The sequence below is a fragment of the Odocoileus virginianus genome, chromosome 23 (genome assembly GCF_023699985.2).
Source record: "Odocoileus virginianus isolate 20LAN1187 ecotype Illinois chromosome 23, Ovbor_1.2, whole genome shotgun sequence".
NCBI classification, from domain to species: Eukaryota; Metazoa; Chordata; class Mammalia; order Artiodactyla; family Cervidae; genus Odocoileus; species Odocoileus virginianus.
Genome location: NC_069696.1, coordinates 7,089,387 through 7,115,904, shown reverse-complemented (window position 1 = coordinate 7,115,904; position 26,518 = coordinate 7,089,387). Strand labels below are relative to the sequence as shown.

Genomic DNA, 26,518 nt, shown 5'->3' with positions numbered 1-26,518 from the left:
TAAATTAAACTTATAAGTATAGTGAGTCTTAGACACTCTTAAATGTTCAAATACTGTGTATAAAGTTAGCTATCAACTAACAGCAGCTCTATATCATTTAATCAATTACAGGCTAATGTGTTATGTAATAAAAATGTCAAGTTCTCTTAAACTATGAGAGTTTTCAAGTACCAAATATGTGCAGTTATTCCCAAATTTAATATAGTAGTCATCTGTGAGTTTGATTTTTGTCTCTATTTTAAAATCTTTCAAGATTTAAAAGTACTATTTCTATTCCTAATACTAAATTTTCCTGAGTCTCCCAAGGGAACAGTTATGCTATCCCAAGCAATTTGGGGTACACTTTCAGTTAAATTTGGGGTTCATTTTTTCAGAATATCCACCAGAAATTTTGTCTTAGATTTTCCAGAGCTATAGTCATTTCTCTAAAATTTCTCTAAGCCAAATTTTCAGGGTGGTTTTTCTCAAGATGAAGAGGGACAAGTAAAGCTTCCTTTCATAGTTGGTAGCCTTATAGAATCTCTAAACACGTGCCTTCCAAATGGAGTGGTCTCTCCAGCATGTCCATTAGATTCAGTTCATGTGGGTCAGTATCTAGATTTTTTCTTTTTCTCATTGGAGTCCACAGCTCTCACTAAATTTGTGGACAACTTCCAACGTTGCTTCAATTTACATTTAAGTTACTCTCAAACTATGTAAATGTACATCTGTTAAATTGTCCATATCTCTTAGAGCTCTGTCTGATCTGTGACCATGTCCCAAAAGTCAAGCTAATACAAACTACAAAGATTTTTAAAGTGCTTCTACCAGATCTTAGGGCAATTACTATAGTTAATATTTGTTGTATTGAATGAATGAGATTATTTAACTTTAGGTCTTTTCATATCAAGAATATATATCAAATGCTTTAAGTCACTGAGTTACCAATTAAGTACATGCTGTCAAAATCTGACAGTTATTTTTTCTAACTGCTAGCAGTACCTATCACATCTTTGAATATTTTCTATTCTGACAGGTTCTTCATAGAATTTGGCTTGTGTGAGATATGTCAGTCATGGTGACAATCACTGGATTCTCCTAATATCTAGTTTTCATGTTTCTCAGTACTTTAAAAAATTTGGATATTCAGTTGACTTTTAGAAACATAGTCCCAGCACAGTATGAAAAACCCAATTAATAACTAAAACCATTTACTCAAACCTCAGTTCAATTCTAAAGAGTAATGAAACATAAGGCCTGCATAGCTCATTTCTGTTGGTAGACAAGAGTAGGAACATCAGGACTTACAGATTGTTTTGTTGATCCCCCTACCCATACACAATATAACCTGTGATCTAAGCAGGGGGGAAGCCATTTGTTCAGCCAAGAATGTGTGTTTATCTTGGATAGATAGAAAGATACATAGATGAGTTCAGTTCAGTTCAGTTGCTCAGTCGTGTCCGACTCTTTGGGACCCCATGGACTGCATCACACTAGGCTTCCCTGTCCATCACCAACTCCCAGAGCCTACTCAAACTCATGTCCGTCACGTCAGTGATGCCATCCAACCATCTCATCCTCTTGACGTCCCCTTCTCCCTCCGCCTTCAGTCTTTCCCAGCATCAGGGTCTTTTCCAATGAGTTGGTTCTTCACATCACATACATAGATAGAAATAGTACCAATGATATTAGCACTTTCTCCTTTCTTGATATTTCTATTTCTGATTCTGTTACTGAAGCTTACTTTCTATTTCTAGTAAGTTGCTAGGAGGTGGAATTGAAAGCATGGCAATCACAGAAGCTTTTGGAGGTAGGTAAAAGCTTAATATTTTGTTATGTGAAAAATATATGTAGGTATACACACCCATATCAATGGTAAATTGTATCTGTTTTGGAACTTACGATGAAATATCAGTCATCATAATGTAAGATCTTTCTGGGCTACAATTAAAATATTTTCTGACATTAACAGATGAGTTTTATTGACATTTTTCATCTTTTTATCTCTGATTTCTTTAGAAGAAAATTTTTTCCTCTCATACCTTCAGAAAGTAGTTGTATAATGAGATTGATCTTATTAATATTTTTAAGAAATGCATATTTCAGGAACATAGAGAATAGATTTTCTTTTTGTTGTATCCTCTATTAAAAAAAAAGTTGGGAATTCCCTGGCAGTCCAGAGGTCAGGACTGCATTCTCACTGCTAGGGGCCAAGTTTGATCCTTGCTTGGGGAACTAAAATCCCACAGACCTCGTAGTGCAGCCAAAATAAAAGAAATCCATACATAACGATTTTATGTACTGCTCCTGACAATTACCATTATTTTCAGTCCTCAGAGAACCAAATGTGTTTGTTTGTTTGTTTGTTCAGTGTTGATGTTTCTGCTGACTTGAAGAAACAAACCTTCGTTTATTTATGTTGACTCCCAGTCTTAATGGCTTGTTGTTTGGTCGATAAATCATGTCCGACGCCAAGGACTATAACTCGCCAGGCTCCTCTGTCCATGTGAATTCCCAGGCAAGAATACTGGAATGATTACCATTTCCTTCTCCAAGGGATCTTCCCCACCCAGGAATTGAACTGCATTTCTCTGCATTGCAGGCAGATTCTTTACCACTGAGCCACCTGGGAGACCCATTTGAATGACTTAACCTTCTTGTGTGTTTATTGATAGTTGTGAACATATTTCTTGATTTTAATCTGTTGAAGTTCAGTAGGCCTAAATTGGTATAGTGGGGATGTTTTTCTCTAGAGAATATTTGCTTTTGTTGGTAGCTAGGAGGTACCACCAATCTGAGGATCCCCCTGGGATTCCCCTTGAGGATCTCAGATCAGTGGGAAAACCCCAGGCTCTCTTTCCTGTGGTAGAGCCTTACACTTTCATTTACATGACTATTCCTAAGAAGAATTTGGGTTTTACTGTCATCTAAAGGACAGTTCTGAAAAAGAAAACCTTTAAGAAGTTCTTTTTATTACTGGTATTCATATATGTAGAATCCATTCATGACACAGAGGTACTTGTGTGTGAGATTTAACAGTTGGAAAAGGAAACCATACCTTGAGACCATATCTGTTTTTTATGAAAGTAATCTAAAAATTAACTATTTTTTTCTATGTTTCACAGAATTTCGAACTGGAAAAACCCAACTCTCTCATACCCTCTGTGGTAAGGCTATATAACAACAATGATAGCAATAATAATAATAATCATAGCCATTACTTAATAATCTACTTTGTGCCTGGTACTTTACATAATCTCATGTAATCTGAACAAACTTGCAAGTAATCTCAGAGAGATTACTTAACACCCCACGGTTATACAAATACCAGAGCTGGTCTGTGAATGTGTGATACGTGAGGTCATGCTGTATGTACTGCACTCTGAACACCTGAATGGAAATAGGGAGGAGGTAAATGGATATATGAATGTATTGGTGGAGAGAGGTATTTATTCATGGCCTCGATTTTTCTTATTCTGTCTTTTGTATATCGTGTTTATAAGAATATCACAGAATCTATTGAGGCTTTAGAATTCCTTACTTTCCATAGAGTAAGGGTGGGACTAAAAAAGACTTAAAATAAGCAAAAATATCTCCTTTTACATAAAGTCATTGTACTGCGTTTCTTAGACCTAAGTAGAAGAAACATGGGTAAGTGTTTAATAAGGGGATTCTGGAATCCAAATAGCTCTACCCTTAATAGCTGCATGACCTTGGTTAAGTTGCTTCACCTTTCAGATTTTCCCCATTAGTAAAATAGGAATAATGATAGGGCCATTTTAGGATTGTTTTGAAAAATAAATGAAATAATGTTTGTACTTAATGTAAAGTAATTCCTTAGTGTTAATACTACATATAAAGAAAATGCATTTAAAATTAATGCATTTATTAATTGAAAAGTTACTTAAATGAGTTACATAGCATAAATTATATTTGTGATCATTTCTTATAGGAAGAAAGTAATGTTTAAATTCCACTTCTGTTCCTTTTAAAAAATTTTGTATTAAAATATGGTTGATTTACTGTGTTGTGCCAATCTCTGCTGTATAGCCAAGTGACTCATTTATGCACATATATACCTTCTTTTCTATTATGGTTTATTGCAGAATGTTAAATATAGTTCCCTGTGCTATACATTAGGACCTTGTTATTCTACTTCTGTTCTTTAAGAGAACTAAATTTCATGAATATCTCCCATGGTGAAAGATACTGACATGCTTTGCTGAATTACTGTTATGCTAGAAGAATACTTATAAGTTTACCACTGGTTAGTAATACAAAAATATAGCATGCTATTTAGAAACTACTATTTGCTAAATGGCTAGAGAGTTGCAACCAGAACAAATCCCATGTTAATTTGTATATCCATTTGTACAGAGTTCATTCACTCTTGTTAATATTAATTAATTTTTAATTGCTTCCTAGTGACAGCTCAACTTCCAGGAGCAGGTGGCTACTCAGGAGGAAAGATTATCTTCATCGATACAGAAAACACTTTGTAACCCTTTTATTTATGCAAATTGCTAACATAATGTGTGATATAGTACTATTACTATAAAAGAGCATTTGTTTGAAATATGTCATTTTTATAACTATCCTATAAACCAATAATAATGAAAAAAAGCAAGGGGAAACAGTTGCTAGTTGAATTCTTCAAATCACTTTTTTCTTTTAAATATTTTTAAGAATTATTTATTTTTTTTATTGACATAGAGTTGATTTACAATGTCATGTTTCAGGTATACAGGAAAGTGACCCAGTTTTATATATATACATACACATGTGTATATATGTATACATACATATATGTGTGCATATATATATACACACACATACATACACACATATGTATATGTACACACACATATATTGTTGTAGTTGTTTAGTCACTAAGTCATGTCCGACTCTTGTGACCCCATAGTTTATAGCCCACCAGGCTCCTCTGCCCATGGGATTTCCCAGGCAAGAATATTGGAGTGGCTTGCCACTTCCTTCTCCAGGGGATCTTCCCAGCCCAGGGATCGAACCTGCATTTCCCGCATTAGCAAGTGGATTCTTTACCACTGAGCCACCAGGGAAGCCCATATACATACATATGTATACATGTGCGAGTGTTAATTGCTTGGTTGTGTCTGATTCTTTGTGACTCCATGAACTGTAGCCTGCCAGGCTCCTCTGTCCATGGAGTTCTCCAGGCAAGAATACTGGAGTGGGTAGCCATTCCCTTCTCCAGGGGATTTTCCCAACCCAGGGATTGAACCCAGGTCTCCCGCATTGCAGGCAGATTATTTACTGTTTGAGCCACCAGGGAAGCCCATATATATATGTTCTTTTTCAGATTCTTTCCCTTATAGGTTATTATAAAATAATGAATATAGTTCCCTGTGCTATACAGTAGGCAGTAGGTCCTTGTTGGTTATCTGTTCTATATAGCGTATATGTTAATTCCAAACTCCTAATTTTTCCCTCCCCACCACTTTTTTCTCTTTGGTAATCATGATTTTGTTTTCTATGATCAAATCAGGTTTTATTTAAAAAGGTTTCACTTCTCCAAATGGGTTTGGTATAAAATTAACAAAACAAATACATGAGAGGAAATTATGTCTTATTTGTTTTTAATCCTCCTACTTCTCCAAAGATTTAGCTTAATAATTAGAAGATTGTTGACTCATTTAAAGTCATTGTCTCAAATAAAGGAAAGGTCTGAATTGAACAAAAATATGAAAGGAAAAAGAAAAGAACCTATTTGAATAGGTAACAAAAAGAATTGCAGTTTCGTTGAAGTATTAAGTTAGCTCGGAATGCAAGGCTGGAAATGGGGCTGTTAGACATGAAGGGCCTTAAAGCTGGATGATGGGTGTAAATTGGATACTTTTGTAGTATTCTAGGAAAATAATGAGATTTGATAACTATAGTTGATATACAAAGGGAAGAGAGGTTTGGGAAACCATTCATAGGTTTGTCTACATATTCAAAGAGTAATGATTACAGAATTGGGAAGCTCATGTTTTAGAGGAAAAAATGATGTTTCATTTTAATATGTTGAATATGAGGTACAGAAGGACATTCATATGGCAGTTGAAAATGTTGGACTCAGCTTGATATGAATGAAACGGCCAGGGAAAAGCAAGAGAGTTTACAGGAAGAGAACTGAAAGCATAACTTTGGGGTGTGCCTATGTCTAGGAAGAGGGGATAGGCGAAGTAAGAGGATATCTGGTTGTGGACGCCAAGCATAAGGAAAATTTCAAAGAAGGATTGGGACTTCCCTTGTGGTCCAGTGGTTAAGAATCTGCCTTTCAAGGCAGAGGATATGGGTTCCATCCCAGGTCAGGGAACTAAGATCCCCCATGTCCTGGAGCAACTAAGCCCTCACCACAACAAAAGAACGTGCTCAGAGAACCTGCCTACCACAACTAAGACCCCATGCAGCCAAAAAAAAATTTTTTTTAAGAAGAAAAGGGGTTCCACACAGAGAGAGGGTGCAAACTGAGAAAGATCACTGAAATTTGCAATTAGGAGTCCAAGAGACCATTTACAGTAAAGAAAGATGATGGAAGCTTGTTGCAAATAAACAGTAAGGAATTGAGGTAGTGTGTAATTAACCAATAAATAGAAGAAGAAATAACGATAGTTTGAGGAGCTATCAGGTTCAGAAGACATTCGTTTTAACAATAGGACTGTAGCAAGAAGTACTCAGCTGGAGTGCAGCTAGTTTCAGAAATGGTTGATTAAATATGGTTCTTTGAGAGGGAGGAATTGTTCTTGCGGAATATCTGCCACTGTTTGGCAATTTGGATTTTATCGAGAATGGTAGAAACAGCTAAGAGCCAGGTCATGTGTAAGAGGGAATGCAGAGGAACAAGGACATGCAAGGGCCCAAGTGAAATGTTCTCATTCTTTCAGTGTCTCTTACATGTATACTGCTCTATCTTGATATTTTTCTTTGTATGTACTTATATTTGTATGTGCATAATTATATTTTACACTTACTTATGGCATAAATTATCCTTAAATCCTCCATAGTGCCTTGCACTGGTAATTGGTTAATAGGTTGATAATTCCATATGCTGATCTGCTAAAAAACATTTGTAAATTGGTTTGAACTTCCCTTTAGTGTAAGCCCAACTTTCCATTCCTGGGTATATAGTCACCTGGTTTTATAAAAACTGACAGTCACCTGGTTTTATAAAAAAAATTTTTTTTTTATCTCTTCCAATTCCTTGTCATCTTTGATTTGTCTACCAATAACATTTCAGTATACTCAGCAGCAATAGAAGATTTTAGTGGCTGTCATTGTAGCTCTGAAGAAAGCATATATAGTGCTGTAGGATGACTGGGAAATACTAAAGACAGTTCAGCATTTACTGAACTAGTTCCAAGTGTCACAAATAAGATTATAAATGGTCCTTGCTTTATAGTTATTTATAAGCTTCCCTGGTAGCTCAGCTGGTAAAGAATCCACCTACAATACAGGAGACCACAGTTTGAGCCCTGGTTAGGGAAGATCCCCTGGAGAAGGGATAAGCTGCCCACTCCTGTATTTTTTGGCTTCCCTGGTTGCTCAGGGAGAAGGCAATGGGGTCACAAAGAGTTGGACATGACTGAGCAACTAAGCACAGCACAGCATAGTATGATCAGTATTAACACAAATACTGTAAACAAAGTGAAATGAGTCCATGGACATGCGTTTTATCTTATGTCATTTTAGAAAATATTGGGATCACCAGAGACCTAAAAACATGTTTGTTAATACTGTTTATAGTCTAGAATAGATATAAGTGATTATTAGCATCTTCCAGAATATCTTTCCAGGTACACCAAATTTGGCCCCGCTATGAATTTACTAATTTCAGAATGCTATTACAACTCCTTTAGAAGTGGATTTTTAAACCCAAAACAAATGAAAAACTATATGATGATAATTCCTGTCTGTACCCTTAAAGTGACTTTTTTGATCCTTTGGTTCATGTAGTCAAATTTATCATTTATTGGCAACATGTGATTAGTGGTAAATTAAATTGTTGCGTGTTGAACAAGTGAGGAACATGGAGTGAATTAATTCACTTGGAAGTGACTTGAATTATAATTCAGTGATATTATCTTCATAGAAGAGATTTATTTTTATAGAACTGAGAACAAAAAAGGTTCAAAAATCTTAATTTCTAGTTTTTCTCTTATAACTGATTTGCTGCCTACCCCTGAGTGATTTGCCTAATCTCTGTCAGTGTCCTCATTTGTAAAATGTAATATAGGCCATAACAACTCACTTCCAAGATTGTTGTTTGGATTAGATAATCTAATATTTAAATTCATTACTGTCTCATTATTTCTATCAGTGTGATTACTACCTAATTAAGGCATTTAGGAAAAATAAACTCTGATATAGATTTTAGGTGTTTATTAGCATCCTCTGAATACCTATGCAGGTAGAGTGTTTTGCCTCTCTTTAATACACTTACTTAGAGCATTATTGTTTGTAGTTGTCTAAACTTTTTGGAATTGATTTATTGGATCCTTAATCTGGCATACTCCAGCCGTCCAGATCGCCTTCGGGACATTGCTGATCGCTTCAATGTAGACCATAATGCAGTCCTGGACAATGTACTCTATGCACGTGCATATACTAGTAAGAACTCCATGCAATTGGATGCTTAGGCTGTTTTAAGGTTGGCAGCATTGATGTATTATTTGAGTCATACTTATATTTTGACATTATTCTTTTTTCTTTTTGTTTTACCTTTCTCCAGATTTATTTAGTCAGTCCACAAATTTTATTATCTAAGTCCTTAGACATTGAAATGCTTTCAAATTATTTCTTATTCTATGTCTTTGAAATGGAGAGTAACATTCTTTTGGATAAGGTATCCTTTGGTATGTATGCTACCATATTAAAGACGTCATAATTAAGAAACTCCTTCAGGGGCTCTATTTTGCCAAGTTCCAAGGACATACATGAGCTTAGTCTCTGCTGCTTCTAGCTTTTATAACATTTTCCCACTGCATTTCCCATCAGGTGAACATCAGATGGAGCTACTTGATTATGTAGCAGCAAAGTTCCATGAAGAAGCTGGCATCTTTAAGCTACTGGTACAAGCTTTTAAATACTGTTCAATCTGCAGCTATTTAGCATATTATCTTTCTTCTGTTGATTCCAATTCAAATTAACTTCCATTTCCAAAAGCATTATTTATTTTTACATTAATTTTGTACAGATCATTGATTCAATAATGGCACTTTTCCGAGTCGATTTCAGTGGTCGTGGAGAGTTGGCCGAACGGCAGCAAAAACTGGCCCAGATGTTGTCACGACTCCAAAAAATCTCAGAAGGTAGATGTTTGAAATAAACGATGATATCAGAATAGCATCTGTGACTGTTTGCTGGATAAGCTTTGCAGAGAAGCTCAGAATAATGTCAGGAGACAATCTATTTTTAAAAAATAAAATTTCCTTCATGGGGATACAACAGTTTTTTAAAACCAGAAATACTGATTCTAAAATAATAAGGTACCTAAATAATATAACAACAACTTTGTGTTAACAGTGAAAAAACAGGAATGTAATCTTGTCTATCAGAGAAATTCATGGCACAGTGTTTTTCTAAACTCTGAAATCTAAACAATGAAATTTTAATATTTATATTGCCATTCTCTTAGTTTCTTAGTTTTATTTCTTGATGCAGAATATAATGTAGCTGTGTTTGTGACCAATCAAATGACTGCTGACCCAGGAGCAACTATGACGTAAGCCTCAATATTCTGCTTTTGTATTTCACAAAAGTTAGTATCAAAAGGGTTAGAGTGGAAAAAAAGTAGAGTGTAGAATATGAAATAATTCCAAAATGATCAGTCTTGATATGGGCATAAATCTGTCACAAATCATGTTTTTCACAGTGCATATTACTTCATAATGGCAAATATCACTTATTTGTTATCCAGATCTATTTGTCTCTAGTTCTTTATAAAACAAAGCAATATTTTAACTATTTTCAGAACTATTTGAGGTTCTTTTTTGTCTAAGGTTAAAGGATATTGGAGAACAATAAGAAAAAATCTTGGAAATAAAAACTTATATACAAGATACATGAATGATTTCTTATGGGGGGGAGGTGACATTTATTATGTGCAGGAAGTGATGTGGAGACTTCTGTCACCAAAGATACATGAATGGTTTTTGTTGCACTGATAAGCTGTTAGCCTTAAGACAAAAAAGCAGGCTCTCTACAGGATATACATGGGATATATCTGTAAGAGTTCCTATGAGAGAAGTCTCCTATTTGAAGAAACAGAATTTCAGTCCATGCTAGTCCATGCTAGAAATATTCATTTTCTGTTGAAGTAATTGGCCACATAACATACATATTGATGCCTCTTCTTGAAAGATGGCAGTGAATAGAAAGATAAGGAGATTGAAAGTAGGCTAGCGAAACAGAATTCTAAGAAAGATTAGTTGCCACCATCAAAAATTTTGAGCAGTGTGTATCTGGATAAGAAATCAAAATAACCCTGAATCTATTTATTGCTTTTTCAAAGATCTTTTCAATGACTTTTTATTTATGATAATATTTGGCCAGAGAAAAGTTGAAAGACTAGCACAATGAATACACAAATAATATCATTTGCCTAGGTTCATTAGCTGTTAACATTTTGTCATATTTTTTCTATGTGTTTGTGTGCACCTGTATGTAAAATCTCTCTATATACTACATATGTCCACAGGCTTATATATGTATGTATATGTTTTGTGAACCCTTTGAGAGTTTTTTTCCCTGAATTATTGAGAATTATTTGCAGACATCATGACACTTCTTAAACTTCAGCATATCTCTTCTAAGAAGAACATTCCCGTACATAGCTACAACATAATTAGCACAGTCAGGGTGCTAATTTAATACTGGCATACTAGTTATCTAATATACAGTTATATTCGTGTCTCCAGTTGCTTCAATAATATCCTTTTTAGTTTAGCAAATTTCTTTTTTTGTTTTTGATTCAGGATCAATTAAGGAACATACATTCCATGTACTTGTCATGTCTCTTTAGTTTTCATTAATCAGAACAGCTCCTCAACCTTTGTTTGATTTTTGTGACATTGATGTTTTTGTCGCACTATGCGGCACATGGGATCGTCAAGTCCATGCTCCCTGCATTGGGAGCATGTGACATTTTTGAAGAGCACAAGCCAATTGTTTTTCAGAATGTCTTTCAATGTGAAGTTTATTTTTTCTCATTATTTAAAATGTTAAACACATTTGGCAGGAGAACTATATACGTGATGTTATGACCGTTCCCATATATCATATCAAGAGGCACACTCTTTCAGTTTGTCCTATTATTACTGATACTCAGTTTGATCATGTGATTAAGATGGTGTTCACAAGATTTCTCCATTGTAAAAACCTTTCCCCCTTGGTAATTAATAAGTAATTTCTGGGGTGATACTTTGAAACTTATGTAAGTATTATGTTCTGCACCCATTGATTTTAGCATCCATTGGAGATTCTTTTGTTTTTAATTATTTATTGATTTATTGGTTGCACTGGGTCTTAGTTGAGGCACATAAGATCTTCCATCTTCATCGGGCATGTGAGCTCTTAGTTGCAACATATGGGATCTAGTTCCCTAATCAGAGCTCAAACCCAGGCTCCCTGAGTTAAGAGCACAGAGTCCTAATCACTGGACCACCAGAGAAGTCCCTATTGGAGATTCTTGTTTAAATCAATTATTATTGTGATGGCTGCAATACAAAGTTCTGTTACTTTAAGACTGAGTCAGTATGTCATTTGTTAGCGGATAAATCAATCATTGATATATATATTAGAAGATATTTGATATAATATTGTAAATTACGAAAATTGTTCTGAAATGAATGTATCTCTCTTTAGGCATTTTCTGAACTCATCCTAAGAGTATTGCTGCATCTTTTGCAGTTTGATAGAGCTCTCACTTTTCAGTACCATTTTATGAATATTTTCTACTTAATTACAAAAGATTCCAATGTGAAAAGTTTTAACTACACAAAATTTTTTAAGCAAATTTTTTTTTTTGGTTTGGTCATTTTTTTTGGCCTCACCTTGAGGCATGCAGGGTCTTGGCTCCCTAACAAGGGACTGAACCTGAGCCTCCTGCAGTGGATGAGTGGAGTCCTAACCACTCGACCACCAGGAAAGTTCAAGCACGTTAAAATGACTGGGGAGAGAGAAATCATTTATTCATTCAATATATATTTATTGAAAATATACTATGTAACAAGATTCTCGGAATTTACTGGTGAACAAAGGAGACTCTGTGCCTTCCCTCCATTAGGGAAAAAGAAAATACATGATGTCCATTTAATTTAAATTTTAAAGTCTTGATAGGTCATGCAAAGTCTGTAGTCCTTGAGTGGTTAGGGCAGACTCTGTTTTATATGGTGTCTTTCATACACAGGACATGAAGTACTTCACAAAAGAATAATTTTAAGCTGAAGAGAAATGGAAGATTTTTAAGGCTCACTTTAAAAAGAGAAAATGACTCATTGGCTCAGAGGGAGGAAGTGGGTTGCATTCAAATAAAACAGTACAAGTTAAGGAGCAATGTTCTTTCTTCAGGTGTTGGGAGGAACATTGAAGAGGCCAAAACTGTCGATCTAGAGTTAGAAGGCAAAAGAAGTCTGTGGAAATTAGGTCAAATAGGATTCTTTTTCTTATATTTGTAAAAAGTTTCGAAGAGAATCAAATCATTTTGAATTGACTCCAGTAAGAGAAAAATAGAGAGGTGACAGGAAATAATTGAAGAGTCAGAGAGCAGAGGAGATTTATAATGAAGGAAGTGGGTAAAGAGCCAAAGAAAGTAACAAAGGCTAGTATTTTTGCTTGGTGAATCTGCTTTGAAATAGCATCTCTTCCACCTAGCCATGTTATACAAGAACAAGTTTCACTATAATTAGTATATTCTAAAATGTATTAATATTATGACAATATAAATTAAATGCATGTGCTGTAAAGCACATAAATTTCCACAACTAAATTAAAAAAGAAATTTTAAACTAAAGAATTCCAAATGCTATTAGAATACTTTCCATGAAGAAAATATTTTTGTTTCTCAGTATTAAAGGAACTCCAAGCTGCAGCTCTCCTGGAGCCTGTCAGAGAAATATCATTATAATTGGTATGAGTCCCCAAGTACACTGACAATAATTGAGGCTTATATCCCATGCATTGTACTCGATGGCACATCAATTTAAAAAGGAACAAAATTATAGAGGCGAGGAGCTGCCATATGATACAGCAGAGCAGTAATTCCTAGATAAGGCTCACAGATACAGATTTTAGGACTAGAATGATCCAGTTGATAAAGGCCTGGAAATAGAGTCTCAGCCTGTGAAGCTCCATACCAGCAAATAATTAGATAAGCAACAAATAAGACCTTGATGTCCCCCTACTTCATTTGTGTATTTGTTTCCCTAAAACAAAAAGTCATCTTAGAATGTTTGCAGTCCTGTAAGTGTGCAGTTTATTCTTTAAAGGATGTCACTTACTGATTCTACATCATTAGTATAAATGATTGAGGGCAGGAGGAGAAGGGGATGACAGAGGATGAGATGGTTGGATGGCATCACCAACTCAATGGACATGGGTTTGGGTGGACTCCAGGAGTTGGTGATGGACAAGGAGGCCTGGTGTGCTGCAGTTCATGGGGTTGCAAAGAGTCAGACACAACTGAGCAACTGAACAGAACTGAAGAGGCAATATGGCAGAGAAAAAAACATTAAGCCAAGATCACTAGCATGCTGACCTTGTGCAACATTTAAATTATTTGAATTTTACTTTCCTCTCCCTCAAAATTAAGAGCACTTATATTTATTGGTTGCTTACCATGTGCCAAATGCTTTCACTTATCATCTCATCTGATTCTCATATCACCCCTTCAGAGCTTGCCTGCTGTGCTGGGCTTAGTCCCTCAGTTGTGTCCAACTCTTTGCGACCCCGTGGACTGTGGCCCGCCAGGCTCCTCTGTCCATGGGGGTTCTCCAGGCACAAATACTGGAGTGGGTTGCCATGCCCTTCCCCAGGGGATCTTCCCAACCCAGGGTTCAAACCCAGGTCTCCCGCACTACAGACGGATTCTTTACTGTCTGAGCCACTGGGGAAGCCCAAGAATACTGGAGTGGGGAGCCCATCCCTTCTCCAGGGGATCTTCCCGACCCAGGAATTGAACTGGGGTCTCCTGCATTATAGGTGGATTCTTTACCAGCTGAGCTACCAAGGAAGCCCTAGCTCACCTCCTAGATCTCCCTATTCTATGAAGCCAGTCTCAGAATATTGCCACATCTCTCCCCATCTCACCCCCCAAAACCCAGAATTCTGTCTTCAAAACTTTTTTAAATGTGTAGATTTTTCTGCATAGTTTGAAAGGAAATGGTGGGGTTATTTAACAAAACATCTTACACATACTGTATTTTTTAAAGTCATCCTTTTTTTTAATTTATTTTTATTAGTTGGAGGCTAATTACTTTACAATATTGTAGTGGTTTTTGTCATACATTGACATGAATCAGCCATGGATTTACATGTGTTCCCCATGCCAATCCCCCCTCCCACCTCCCTCTCCACCCGCATCCTTTTTTTTTTTTTTTTTTTGCCAAAATTCCGCTCTTTTGGCAGTACTCTTCTCTCTTTATCTTCCTCTAATCTCAAAACATCCTCCTCACTTTCGGACATGTTCAGTCAGTCTCTCAATGGACCCCTTCTAAAAAATCCCATCTTTAAGCTTGCTCCTTAGCAAGTCAAAAGTACCAGGAGTACCAGTTTTCTCTCACGTTCGCCCTTGCCCGGACCCCTCAAGGTCTCCACTCCAGCCAGTATTTGAGGTAGACACTATTGTTATTCCTAATTTATAAAGGAGGAAACCGAGGCTTAGAGTGCCTACTTGGTCAATCACACAGTTAAAAAAACAGGAGCCAGAAGTTAAACCTAGGTATCTAACTGCAACGCTGATGCTCTTTTAGCTTCACTGTGCTATTTTTCTTATTTCATCCCAGAAAAATACCACCTGCCCTACCATCACCATAATCTTATGCTCCCTGCATCCTGATTTGAAGTTGAAAGATAGGAGATTCTCTGTTTTGCCGTCAACGACATAACATGCTGTATCCTGTTCAACCAGAGCAGGATAAATGAAACAATTTTTCTTGGCCTCTCTATTCCTAATATCTACCCCTGTCTCTTCCTCCTTCTCATCATACTCTCCCATCCCCTGAGAAAGGGAGAAAAGAAGAAAAGATAATATAGAAGGGGAAATAAGAGAATAGGCTAAAGGAAGGATGTGGGTGGCTTTCTGAAGCTGTTTTCTCTTGGTCAGAAATAGAAGTAAATTAAAGCCCTCTAAATGAATGTGGAATGGTATTATACCTTTTTGCACTTTACCTCAAGACATGTTTATAATTGCTAGAACACTCAAGAAGTTCAAAGAAACTTGAAAAATTTCTTGATTTCAGATTTGATCACTCTTTCAGTGAGGTGTAAATCAAGAAATTTTTCTGGGATCCAAAATAACCACGGATGGTGATTGCAGCCGTGAAATTAAAAGATGCTTGCTCCTTGGAAGGAAAGTTATGACCAACCTAGACAGCATATTAAAAAGCAGAGACCTTTGCCAACAAATGTCCATCTAGTCAAGGCTATGGTTTTTCCAGGGGTCATGTATGGATGTGAGAGTTGGACTATAAACAAAGCTGAGCACCAAAGAATTGATGCTTTTGAACTGTGGTGTTGGAGAAGACTCTTGAGAGTCCCTTGGACTGCAAGGAGATCCAACCAGTCCATCCTAAAGGAGATCAGTCCTGGGTGTTCATTGGAGGGACTGATGTTGAAGCTGAAACTCCAATATTTGGCCACCTGATGTGAAGAGCTGACTCATTTGAAAAGACCCTGATGCTGAGAAAGATTGAGTGCAGGAGAAGGGAATGACAAAGGATGAGATGGCTGGATGGCATCACTGACACAATGGACGTGGGTTTGGGTGGACTCCAGGAGTTGGTGATGGACAGAGAGGCCTGGCATGCTGTGGTTCATGGGGTCGCAAAGAGACATGACTGAGTGACTGAACTGAACTGAACTGAAAGAGTGACTCTTAACGGAATCATTTAGTTAAGTAATAATAGTCTCCATTTACTGAGTGTCTTTTGTGTGCCGAGATTATTGGAAATGTAAAGTTAATGCTTTATAAATGATCTGGCACTATTCCTGGCATTTAGTAGGCTAGGCTCCTCATGAGTTGTCTTGAGTCTTGAATACGTCTTGAATCTTCACAACCGCACTAAAAAGTAAGAAGCTTTTTTGGTTCCCATTTTACAGTTGAAGAAACAGATTCATAAAAGTAAATAATTAGCCCAAGGTAACATAGATAGTGAGTCAGGATTAGGAAAGCAGATAATAATTTCAGTTACTGGGTTACTGCCTTATCTAAATTATTTCATTTTATTCTTACAACTACTGTACCAGTTATGTACAGTTATTATTCTCCATTTAAAATCAAGAAACAGACATTGAGAATGAATAACAAGTTTCCTGAGGTCATATGGCTAGCTGGTAAGCCAAAATTTAAACTAACTCTAAATCTCTTATGCCACATAGAATATTAAAGCTGTATATGCCAGGGGAAAGGTTAGCATGCTGTCGTTTGATAAGCTTTGGAAGGATATGTCCATCACCCTGTTGAGTTGACCAGAGTTCAGGGCCCTTACCCTTACAGAGGATTGCTTTTTTCATCCACTAAGAACAAATCCATTTCTTAGGGGCAGACTCACATTAATCAAACTTATGAGACTCAGTGAAAGATCAGAGGGCCAGTTTACTGATAAAGAAATATGTAACTTCATTTGAGGTTCTTATGACCAGGGTGTTCTCTCTTTGTGGGCAGACCTACAGACCTTGGATTCTGTAGGCAGAATCCAAATTTTAATCCAAAATTATTTACTAAATATGGAATCCCAGCAAAGGGAAATAATTAGATGAGCTAGAAGAGTGTCTGCCACATAATAAGGACTCAATAAATCTTGGTTGTTACTATTATTGTTAATACCTGTCCACACCAGAGCAGGAAGGAACTATGAATCGCCTAAACTTACATGAAAATTTTTGTATGTGTACATTTGTGCATTTTTCTGGGGAAGAGTTTATATCTTTTGTTAAATTATTAAAGTGTTGGTAACTTACAAGAAAAGTCAAGAGCCATAAATTCCCCATGAAATTCTACACAGAAACCTGAACACTTTGATGGAACAAGTAAAATTTGAATTGGTTTGATATTCTCTAGAGCTAAGGGTATTTATTGTGCTGTGTTGTACTTTGTTTTAATTAAGTATAACCTCTTACATTATGAGTTATTTTTAGGACATTTTATCCCCATGTTATCTTTCCTATGTGATTTCTTAGCACTTTTGCAGATCGAATCATTTATTTCCCATTTAGTTAATTCAAAATCATCTCCCTTTGGAAATGAGTGTTCATCCCCTAGTAAGTGTATCTATCTCTCAAGAGTGTCAGTATTTGCAACGACCTTGTAATCATAATTTATTTTTGATTCCATATGATCATAGTAAGAGCTTATCTTTCCTGTATCCTATGATGTCAGTAAATATATTTCTGGGACTCTTCTCAAATTCAGAACAGTACAACATTGAAGGCTTCCAGTGTACAGTTATTAGCAAGAAAGAGGTTCTCAATCTGCTCTCATTTACATCACAGCATCATGCAGAAGGGTTGGGAATTTCTTATTTCTTATTTATCCCTTGCCATTCTTCATAGAAAAGTTGCCTTTTAATTGCAGGTATTTTTGTATGTAGTCCATATGATGAAACCTGAAAACTGTTCTGTTAATTCAGTTTTCAAGCAGACCCCAAAAAACCCATTGGGGGACACATTCTGGCTCATGCTTCAACAACAAGAATAAGTTTGCGAAAAGGAAGAGGAGAGCTGAGAATTGCCAAGATTTATGACAGGTAAATATTTTTTTATTCTTAATCAGATTCTTGTGCATATGATGTTACATAGAATTACTTCTCCCGAGAGGCTATAATTATTCCAAGGGCAGACCCTACATGCTTGAATTTCCTTCTCAAAAAGTATTAAATTCATTGGGAAGTCCCTGATATGTGCTAGGCTCTAGGGATTCGGGGATTTTGTTGACAAATAGGCTTGGTCCCTGGCCTTCCAAATGTACAGTAAAACTAGATAATGAAATAATCGATTTCCACTTTAAGTGAGGTAAATGCAGGAAAAGTACAGCATGTTATAGGGATGTTCTTTCTACTAGTTTTCTTTTCTGGTTTCAATTTAAACAGCGCTTCCTCAAGGAACATTTCCCTGACCCTTACAGTCTAAACTAATACTCTATGTTACACCTTATATTCTTTCACAGTACTTACTTATTTAATTAATAGTTACAAGCTTAGATTTTACCAGTAGTAAACCTAAAGCGATTTGAATTGAGGGGGCATTGCTCACCCCTTCCTGAGCATTGCTGCTGACCCTTCTCTGTGGACCTCCCCCATTTTTGCCTGTCTGTTGTGTTATCTCTGAAGGGTTGGCAGGGGAGGGGACCTTTACCCTTCCTGCAACTGTTCCTCAGTAGACATACCTTTGACTGGGTCTGGAAAGGCTGAGCTGGAAGAAGCAGCCCTTTGTTCTGAGCACTTGTTTCAGACCTGAGGCTGGTGGGCATGGGGGTGCTGTTGGAGCTGGGCTTCAACACCTAGGATGCTGTCGCCCAGCTGGTAGGGTTGCTGGGCTTCAGGACTCCAGCTCCAGCTCTTGCCCCTCTCTGACCTGAGAGAGCTCCTTGATCCCCTGAAGCCAATAAACAGAATAAGAAAACAATCTTTAGAGTGAGAAAGCTAATATCTCGGCCATTCAGAGATGAACTGCAAAACAAGAGCCTGGCATGGAGCTGGGACTAAAGATTTTTATGGAGCTTTTCAAGATTTGCAAGTATGTAGCATGTATGGACTGTGAAGAAAGCTGAGTGCTGAAAAATTGATGCTTTTGAACTGTGGTGTTGGAGAAGACTCTTGAGAGTCCCTTGGACTGCAAGGAGATCCAACCAGTCCATTCTAAAGGAGATCAGTCTTGAGTGTTCATTGGAAGGACTGACGCTGAAGCTGAAACTCCAATACTTTGGCCACCTCATGCGAAGAGTTGACTCATTGGAAAGGACCCTGATGCTGGGAGGGATTGGGGGCAGGAGGAGAAGGGGACGACAGAGGATGAGATGGCTGGATGGCATCACTGACTCGATGGACATGGGTTTGAGTAAACTCCGGGAGTTGGTGATGGACAGGGAGGCCTGGCGTGCTGCGATTCATGGGTTCGCAAAGAGTCGGACACGACTAAGCAACTGAACAGAACTGAACTGAGCATGTATGGAGAGTGAAAGTGAGTGTGACACTGTGGACTGTAGCCCACCAGACTCCTCCCTCCATGGGATTCTCCAGGCAAGAATACTAGAGTGGGTTGCCATTTCCTTCTCCAGGGGATCTTCTCAACCCAGGGATTGAACCTGGGTCTCCCGAATTGCAGGCAATTGCTTTAACCTTTCCGCCACCAGCGAAGAAGCCCTGAGAGTGGGACTGTAAAGAAAGCTGAGCACCAAAGAATTGATGCTTTGAACTGTAATGTTGGAGAAGACTCTTGAGAGTCCCTTGGACTGCAAGGAGATCCAACCAGTCAATCCTAAAGGAGATCAGTCCCGGGTGTTCATTGGAGGGACTGATGTTGAAGCTGAAACTCCAATACTTGGCCACCTGATACGGAGAGCTGACTCATTTGAAAAGACCCTGATGCTGGGAAAGATTGAGGGCAGGAGGAGAAGGGGACGACGAAGGTTGAGATGGTTGGAGGGCATCACCGACTCAATGGACATGGGTTTGGGTGGACTCCAGGAGTTGGTGATGGACAGAGAGGCCTGGTGTGCTGTGGTTCATGGGGTCGCAAAGAGTCGGACATGACTGAGCGACTGAACTGAACTGAGCATGGAAGGAGACTGGTGCTTTTGTTGTTAAAAAAGCAATAGCCTGTCATTTCCTTTAATTTTTGCACAGTACATCTTACCCCTCTCCTGTCTCTCCCTGCAAAGATGGTGCCGGAATGTTCTGGAGGGTGACGTCACCCCCAGCTTCTCCTATGGAGACTGAAGCCATTGGGGTTCATGTAACAATCTTTGTAACCCCATGGAGTGTAGCACCCCAGGCTTCTCTGTCTTCCACTATCTCCTGGAGTTTGCTCAAATTCATGTCCATTGAGTCATACTCATGTCCATTGCTATCTAACCATCTCATCCTCTGCCGCCGCCTTGTCCTTTTGTCTTCAATCTTTCCCAGTATCAGGGTCTTTTCCAATGAGTCAGCTCTTTACATGTATGTACATATGTACATGCATGTATTTTATATATATATATATATATATATATATATATATATATATAAATCATGGGCTTCCCTGATAACTCAATTGGAAAAGAATCTGCCTGTAATGCAAGAGACCCCGGTTCGATTCCTGGGTCGGGGAGATCCCCTGGAGAAGGGAAAGGCTACCTACTTCAGTATTCTTGGGCTTCCCTGTTGGCTCAGCTGGTAAAGAATCTGCCTGCAGTGTGGGAGACCTGGGTTCGATCGCTGGCTTGGAAAGATCCCTTGGAGAAGGGAAAGGCTACCCACTCCAGTGTTCTGGCCTCGAGAATTCCATGGACTGTTATAGTCCATGGAGTTGCAAAGAGTTGGACACAACTGAGTGACTTTTACTTTCATGTATATAATAAATAAACACATGGAAATATATGAATAAACTTTGACAAGGTAATTGATGTACATGGTAAAAAAAAAATCAATAAAATCAAACAGTACAAGAAAACAGTTACGAGCTTAGTGGGTTTTTACAGAGAAACGTATTACACTTCATCTGTTCTCCATTCTGGGGACAGAGCAGTGAACCAAACAAAAAGACCAGGCTCTGCCGTTGTGAAGCTTCCATTCCACTGGTAATGATTTATGTAACTCATATCATCCCCACTAGACAGGAAATACCCTGAGGACGGGACACTGTTCTCTCGCCTCCCACTGTGTTCTTAGTGCCTCAGACGGAACAGAGGCCAATATTTGTGACTGACTGATGAGCCAGTCTTGGGCGACAATGTAAAAATCTGTAATAACTCTTAACCCTAGGGAGGAAAAAAATCAGCCAAAAGAAATCACATGAGCTCTTAATGTGGTTTTGACTATGAATCATAGTACTTATTATGTATTGTAAGTATAAATATTAAATAATCAGTTCCCTTATCTGGGTTTTTTTTTTTTTTGGCTGCACTGTGTCTTCATGGCTGCACATGGCTTTCTCTAGTTGGAGCAAGCAGGGGCCACTTTTCGTTATGGTTCTCTGGCTTCTCGTTGTGGTGTCCTCCCTTGTAGTGGAGCATAGCCTCTAGGGCACTCGGGCTTCAGGAGTTGCGGTTCATAGGCCCTAGAGCGTGGGCTCAGAAGTTGTGGTGCACAGGCTTAGTTGCTCTGTGGCATGAATATTCCCAGACCAGGGATTGAATTCTTGTCCCCTGTATTGGCAGGTGGATTTTTATCCACTCTACCACCAGGAAAGTCCCTCTATCTGGTTTTTATTCAGACCATTTCATCACTTTTCATCACTGGTACTTATAAAGTATGATACATATGCAAGTGCCATGTTTTGTGGAGCTTCAGCAATCTCTAGAAATTTGTTACAAATGAACTTTGTTGAATTAAGTAGAGAGTAGGTTTGTTTCATCTTTTTACTAAAATTTCTTGGCCTATATCTAGGACAGATTGCTGTGCTCAGAACTTTCCCAAGCATTTTTCACTCTGAATTGTAATCAGCCAATTACATGTACATTGCCCTCACTACAATGATTGAGTCTGGTTCACTAATGTCCCAAGCACTTAGCATGGTCCTTGGCATCTAGTAAGAGCTCAGTAACTATTTGTTGAATTAACAAATGAATGAACTCCATCTACATGTTCAATCATTTGTATATTTAATCAAGTCTTCTAAACTTTTAGGAACAAATAACCCCTGCAGTTTACAGTCCTAAGAGAACACTCGGGTTCTGCAGACTCAACAAAGGATAATTAAAATTATCATAGAAGTTAATTATGTCAAATATCCATAAATTTGAGTAAAAATAGCAAAACCAGATCAGAACTTAAAATGTCAAAATAGTTTTCTGTACAGCTTGTACTTCCTTTTTTATTGTTCCTAAAGATTTCTCACAAAGAATTCTCCTTGACTTTAGAAAAAACATTTTGATAGAAAAGATCATGAAGCTAAAAATGATAGCAGTGCTAGCTAACACTTACTGAGTGGGTTCTATGTGGTAGGCCTTGTGCCAAATGGAGATTATTATCCACATTTACACATGACGAAGGGCTTCCCTTATAGCTCAGTGGTAAAGAACCAGCCTGCCAATGCAGGAGACACAGGTTTGATCCCTGGGTTGGGAAGGTCCCCTGGAGAAGGAAATGGCAACCCACTCCCAATATTCTTGCCTGTGAAATCCCATGGACAGAGAAGCCTGGCTAGCTACAGTCCATGGGTTCCCAAAAGAGTTGGACACAGAGACTAAACAACAATAACAACACATGAGAAAACCAAGGTCCCAGGTAGTTACGTTACCATTGCCCTTCTAAAGTCTATTTTAAACATAGACACCAGAATGATCCTTTATAACACCAAGTCAGGTCATATCTATCCTCTGTTTAAAACCCTCCAATGGCTCCCCATCTTGAGTCAGAATAAAAACCCATCTCTACACTGCTTTACAGAGCACTACATGAATGGCCCTATTCTTAATTCATGCTAGAAATGGAATACCCCCATTTCTGCCTCACAGGCCTCTGTGAAGTCCTTTATAATCTATGAAATCTTTCCTGAGTAACCTAGCCTGAATAACTTCTTTCCTTAGAGTTCTATAACATATACTGACTTTAAGGGACTTAGCTTACTTTGCATATTTGTTATGTCATAGTTCACCTTTTAGGCTTCTTGAGATTAATGCGTACATCCATTCTAAGTCACTTCAGTCATGTCCAACTCTTTGCAACCCCATGGACTGTAGCCTGCCAGGCTCCTCTGTCCTTGGGATTCTCCAGGCAGGAATACTAGAGTGGATTGCCATTTCCTTCTCCATCTTGAGAGTAAAGGCTGTCTCAATTTTATAAATTCTGTGGGGTCTAGTACTTGCTAAAGTCTGATTTTCAAAAAGAGTTAAAAAAATTAAAAACATCACTTTGTGTAAATCAATGTAAGATGGACATGTGTTAAAGATTTTCTTCATCTCAATTAATGAAGAAACCACTGATTTAAAGGATACTTTGAGGAACAGAGATTTCTGTAGTTGGTCAATTCAATGAAGAAATAAATTTGCTAATAGATGCAAAACTGGTTAATATCCGACCAGGCAATAAGTTATAACATTTGAAGTTGCCTTTTTTACTGGAGAGAAACCTATTGTTTCTCTACACAGTGAAATTCATTTCCATTGTTATAGACTGGCATCATAAGAATAATTTGCACTGCTATCGGTTTTCTACAAATAAATCTCTACTCCTATAGAGCTGTAAAATAAATTAAAATGTAAAATTTAAAAGAGCACGTAATGAGGGGTAAAAAGATAAAGAGCTTGTAATCATGACTCGTACAAATATAAAATGTCAAAGATCATATTTAACTCATGCAGGAACCAGTAAGATTTTATAACCAAATCAAAGGAAAAATCAAATTAACACACAGATGTAGTCATATAAGTAATGCTGAAATGAATTCTAAATTGATAAAAATGGGTCAGTATCCATAGGACAATAATCAATTGCATTCCTCTTCACGTAATTTACATTTCTGTGGACAAGAATAATTTGTCTTACAATTTTCTGCAGCTCATGGAGTTGTAAAATAGCTCAAAGACAACGAAAACCATGGAATCCTCATAGATTTGTATAACCTGTAAGGATGTGTTAGGCAACCTGTTTTTCCACTGAATACTCAGTAATCCTTTAGTTCATTTCAAAGTCTTTCACGGTTTTCCCCTATATTAGTCATGGAAAGATGCACACCCATTTATTTTATTATTTTTTAAAATTTTTATTGAAGTATAGGTGATTTATAGTATTACATTAATTTCTGCTGTAAAAGTGATTCTGGTATACATATATATGTATTCTTTTTCATATTCATTTCCATCATAGTTCATCACAGGATACTGAATATAGTTCCTGTGCTATGAGGAAGAACTTTGTTGTTTATCCATTTTAGAGATAATAGTTTGCATCTGTTAATCCCAAACTCTCAATCCTTCCCTTCCCCACCCTGCCTTGGTAGCCACAAGTCTGTTCTCTCTATCTGTGGGTCTGTTTTGATTCATACGTATGTTCATTTGTGTCTTATTTTAGTTTCCACATATAAGTGATACCATGGTACTTACTTGTCTTTCTCTTTTTGATTTACTTTTGCTTAGTATGATAATCTCTAAATCTACCCATGTTGCTGCAAATAGCATTATTTTATTTTTTTATGTGAGTAATATTCCATTGTGTGTATATATATGACATAAACATATATATACACATACATACATACATTCATTTGTCAATAGACATTGGGTTGTTTCCATGTCTAGACTATCATTAATAATGCTGCTATGAACATAGAGGTGCATGTCTCTTTTTGAATTATGGTATTGTCTGGGTATATGCCTGGGATTGGGATTACAGGAACATATGGCAACTCTGCTTTTAGTTTTTCAAGGAAACTCCAAAAAAAAACAAGGAACCTTCATACTGTTTTCCATAGTGGCTGTACCAATTTACATTCCCACCAACAATGTAGGAGGGTACCGTTTTCTCCAAATCCCCTCCAGCATTTGTTATTTGTAGACTTTTTTATGATGGACATTTCAACCACTTGTGAGGTGGTCCCTCAATGTGGTTTTGATTTGCATTTCTTTGATAATTAGCGATGATAAGCATCTTTTCATGTGCCTGTTGGCCGCCTGTATGCTTTCTTTGGAGAAATGTCTATTTAGGGCTTCTGCCCATTTTTCAGCTGGGTTGTTTTTTTGTTACTGAGCTGTGTGAGGTACGTACTATTTAGAATCAGTAAACCCCTAAAGGTCTTCTGCACAGTGCCTGATGGTGCACTGTAAGAACACCCAGTTATCCCTGTTGCCTGTTTCCAAGTTTAGGGTCATTCTTATTGACATCCAGAACCTTAGAAGTTATTATACAGAAGCTATTCTATAAATGTTTGTGACAGTTGATAATACTTGTAGATAAATTCTGCAGTCCACATTTAGCTGTACCAACTCACATGTCTCAGGAGACTCAGACTAATAGGAATATGATGCCTGTGACATGAATACAGTATTTATAGCAATAGAGCTTTTTATAAACTTCTGTTCCCTTGTATTCTGTTAGCCCTGAGATGCCTGAAAATGAAGCCACCTTCGCAATAACTGCTGGAGGAATTGGGGATGCCAAGGAGTAGGTGGCGAATTGATGCAGATTGCTTCTTAGTGCTTATTAGGAGCTGAAGAAATGGAAAAGCAGTCTTAAATTTCAGATCTTGAAGTAAGAATTTGGTTTTTTTTCATGTGTTACTAATGGAAAGTCAGCAAAAGAGATTTAACTCATATTTATTTTAAAAGTCTCTGATTTATAATAACTATACATTATATATCAGTTTAGGAATATAAATATGTATATGAATGAATAAACGTTTTGAGAATTAGTTAGGGAGGGATTACCTCACTTTAGCTTTCCAGAGTGAGCCACTAAGCAGATGGAACGTCTAAGAGCTCAGAAATGTCCCCTTCTCCTGCAACTTCCCCATGAACACAGAAGTGAATAAACTTACAAAGGAGGGAGGAATGTTTACAGGACACACGCAAAGAAGCTTTTTTATTTATGATATCAAACTGTACATTCACAATTTTAGCAACAGAAATGAAACATTAAGCTAAATTTTTAAATCATTTGACTTTTAGACAAATTGAAGTTATTTTTTAAAAATGTACTTCTTATTGGGAAGATAAAAGCAAAGGTAATTAGAATCTTTACAATTTTAGGTGGTCAAGATAGCGTGACTTTTATATTTTAAGTTTTGGGTAGAGAATTCAAAATCTTTTCTAAGATACTAAGGTTAATTGAAATGTAAAATTTTTGTATACTAATTTTATAAATGTGTAAAAATATTGTTTTTTCTAAGTGTTAAAAATAAAATATGGTTTTCAAAATGTATGTATAATAAAAATATTTATAAATTAAAACAGTAATAATATTTACACTGACAATCTTTATAGGTCTCAGAAAAGTTTAATTTCTTACGCTGCATCCACTTGTATGAGAATTCAAGTGCTAAAAGTACCATTTGTTACAAAAGGTTTCTGATTATCCATTAAATCTTTCACTCACCAAGTGAATGTTAAGTGTAAACAATCTACAAAAGAAGTATGGTTCCTGCCCTCAAAAGATGTATATACTAGTTA

General features: G+C 37.1%; 1 protein-coding gene across 2 annotated transcripts in view; it reads left to right on the top strand.

Annotated features, from left to right (window-relative positions):
• Positions 1 to 25,592, top strand: part of DMC1 (DNA meiotic recombinase 1) — a 35,434-nt gene extending 9,842 nt beyond the window's left edge. The window contains exons 6-14 of one of the 2 annotated variants that reach the window (XM_070453330.1): positions 1,737 to 1,789; positions 3,105 to 3,146; positions 4,405 to 4,477; positions 8,516 to 8,607; positions 8,995 to 9,068; positions 9,194 to 9,308; positions 9,661 to 9,721; positions 17,844 to 17,960; positions 25,449 to 25,592. In XM_070453330.1, coding sequence (XP_070309431.1) covers positions 1,737 to 1,789; positions 3,105 to 3,146; positions 4,405 to 4,477; positions 8,516 to 8,607; positions 8,995 to 9,068; positions 9,194 to 9,308; positions 9,661 to 9,721; positions 17,844 to 17,960; positions 25,449 to 25,518 — 697 coding nt within the window. In that variant the 3' untranslated portion in view covers positions 25,519 to 25,592. The remainder of the gene's footprint in view (positions 1 to 1,736; positions 1,790 to 3,104; positions 3,147 to 4,404; positions 4,478 to 8,515; positions 8,608 to 8,994; positions 9,069 to 9,193; positions 9,309 to 9,660; positions 9,722 to 17,843; positions 17,961 to 25,448) is intronic. The other variant, XM_070453331.1, reaches the window with a different exon arrangement.
• The last annotated feature ends 926 nt before the right edge of the window (positions 25,593 to 26,518 follow it).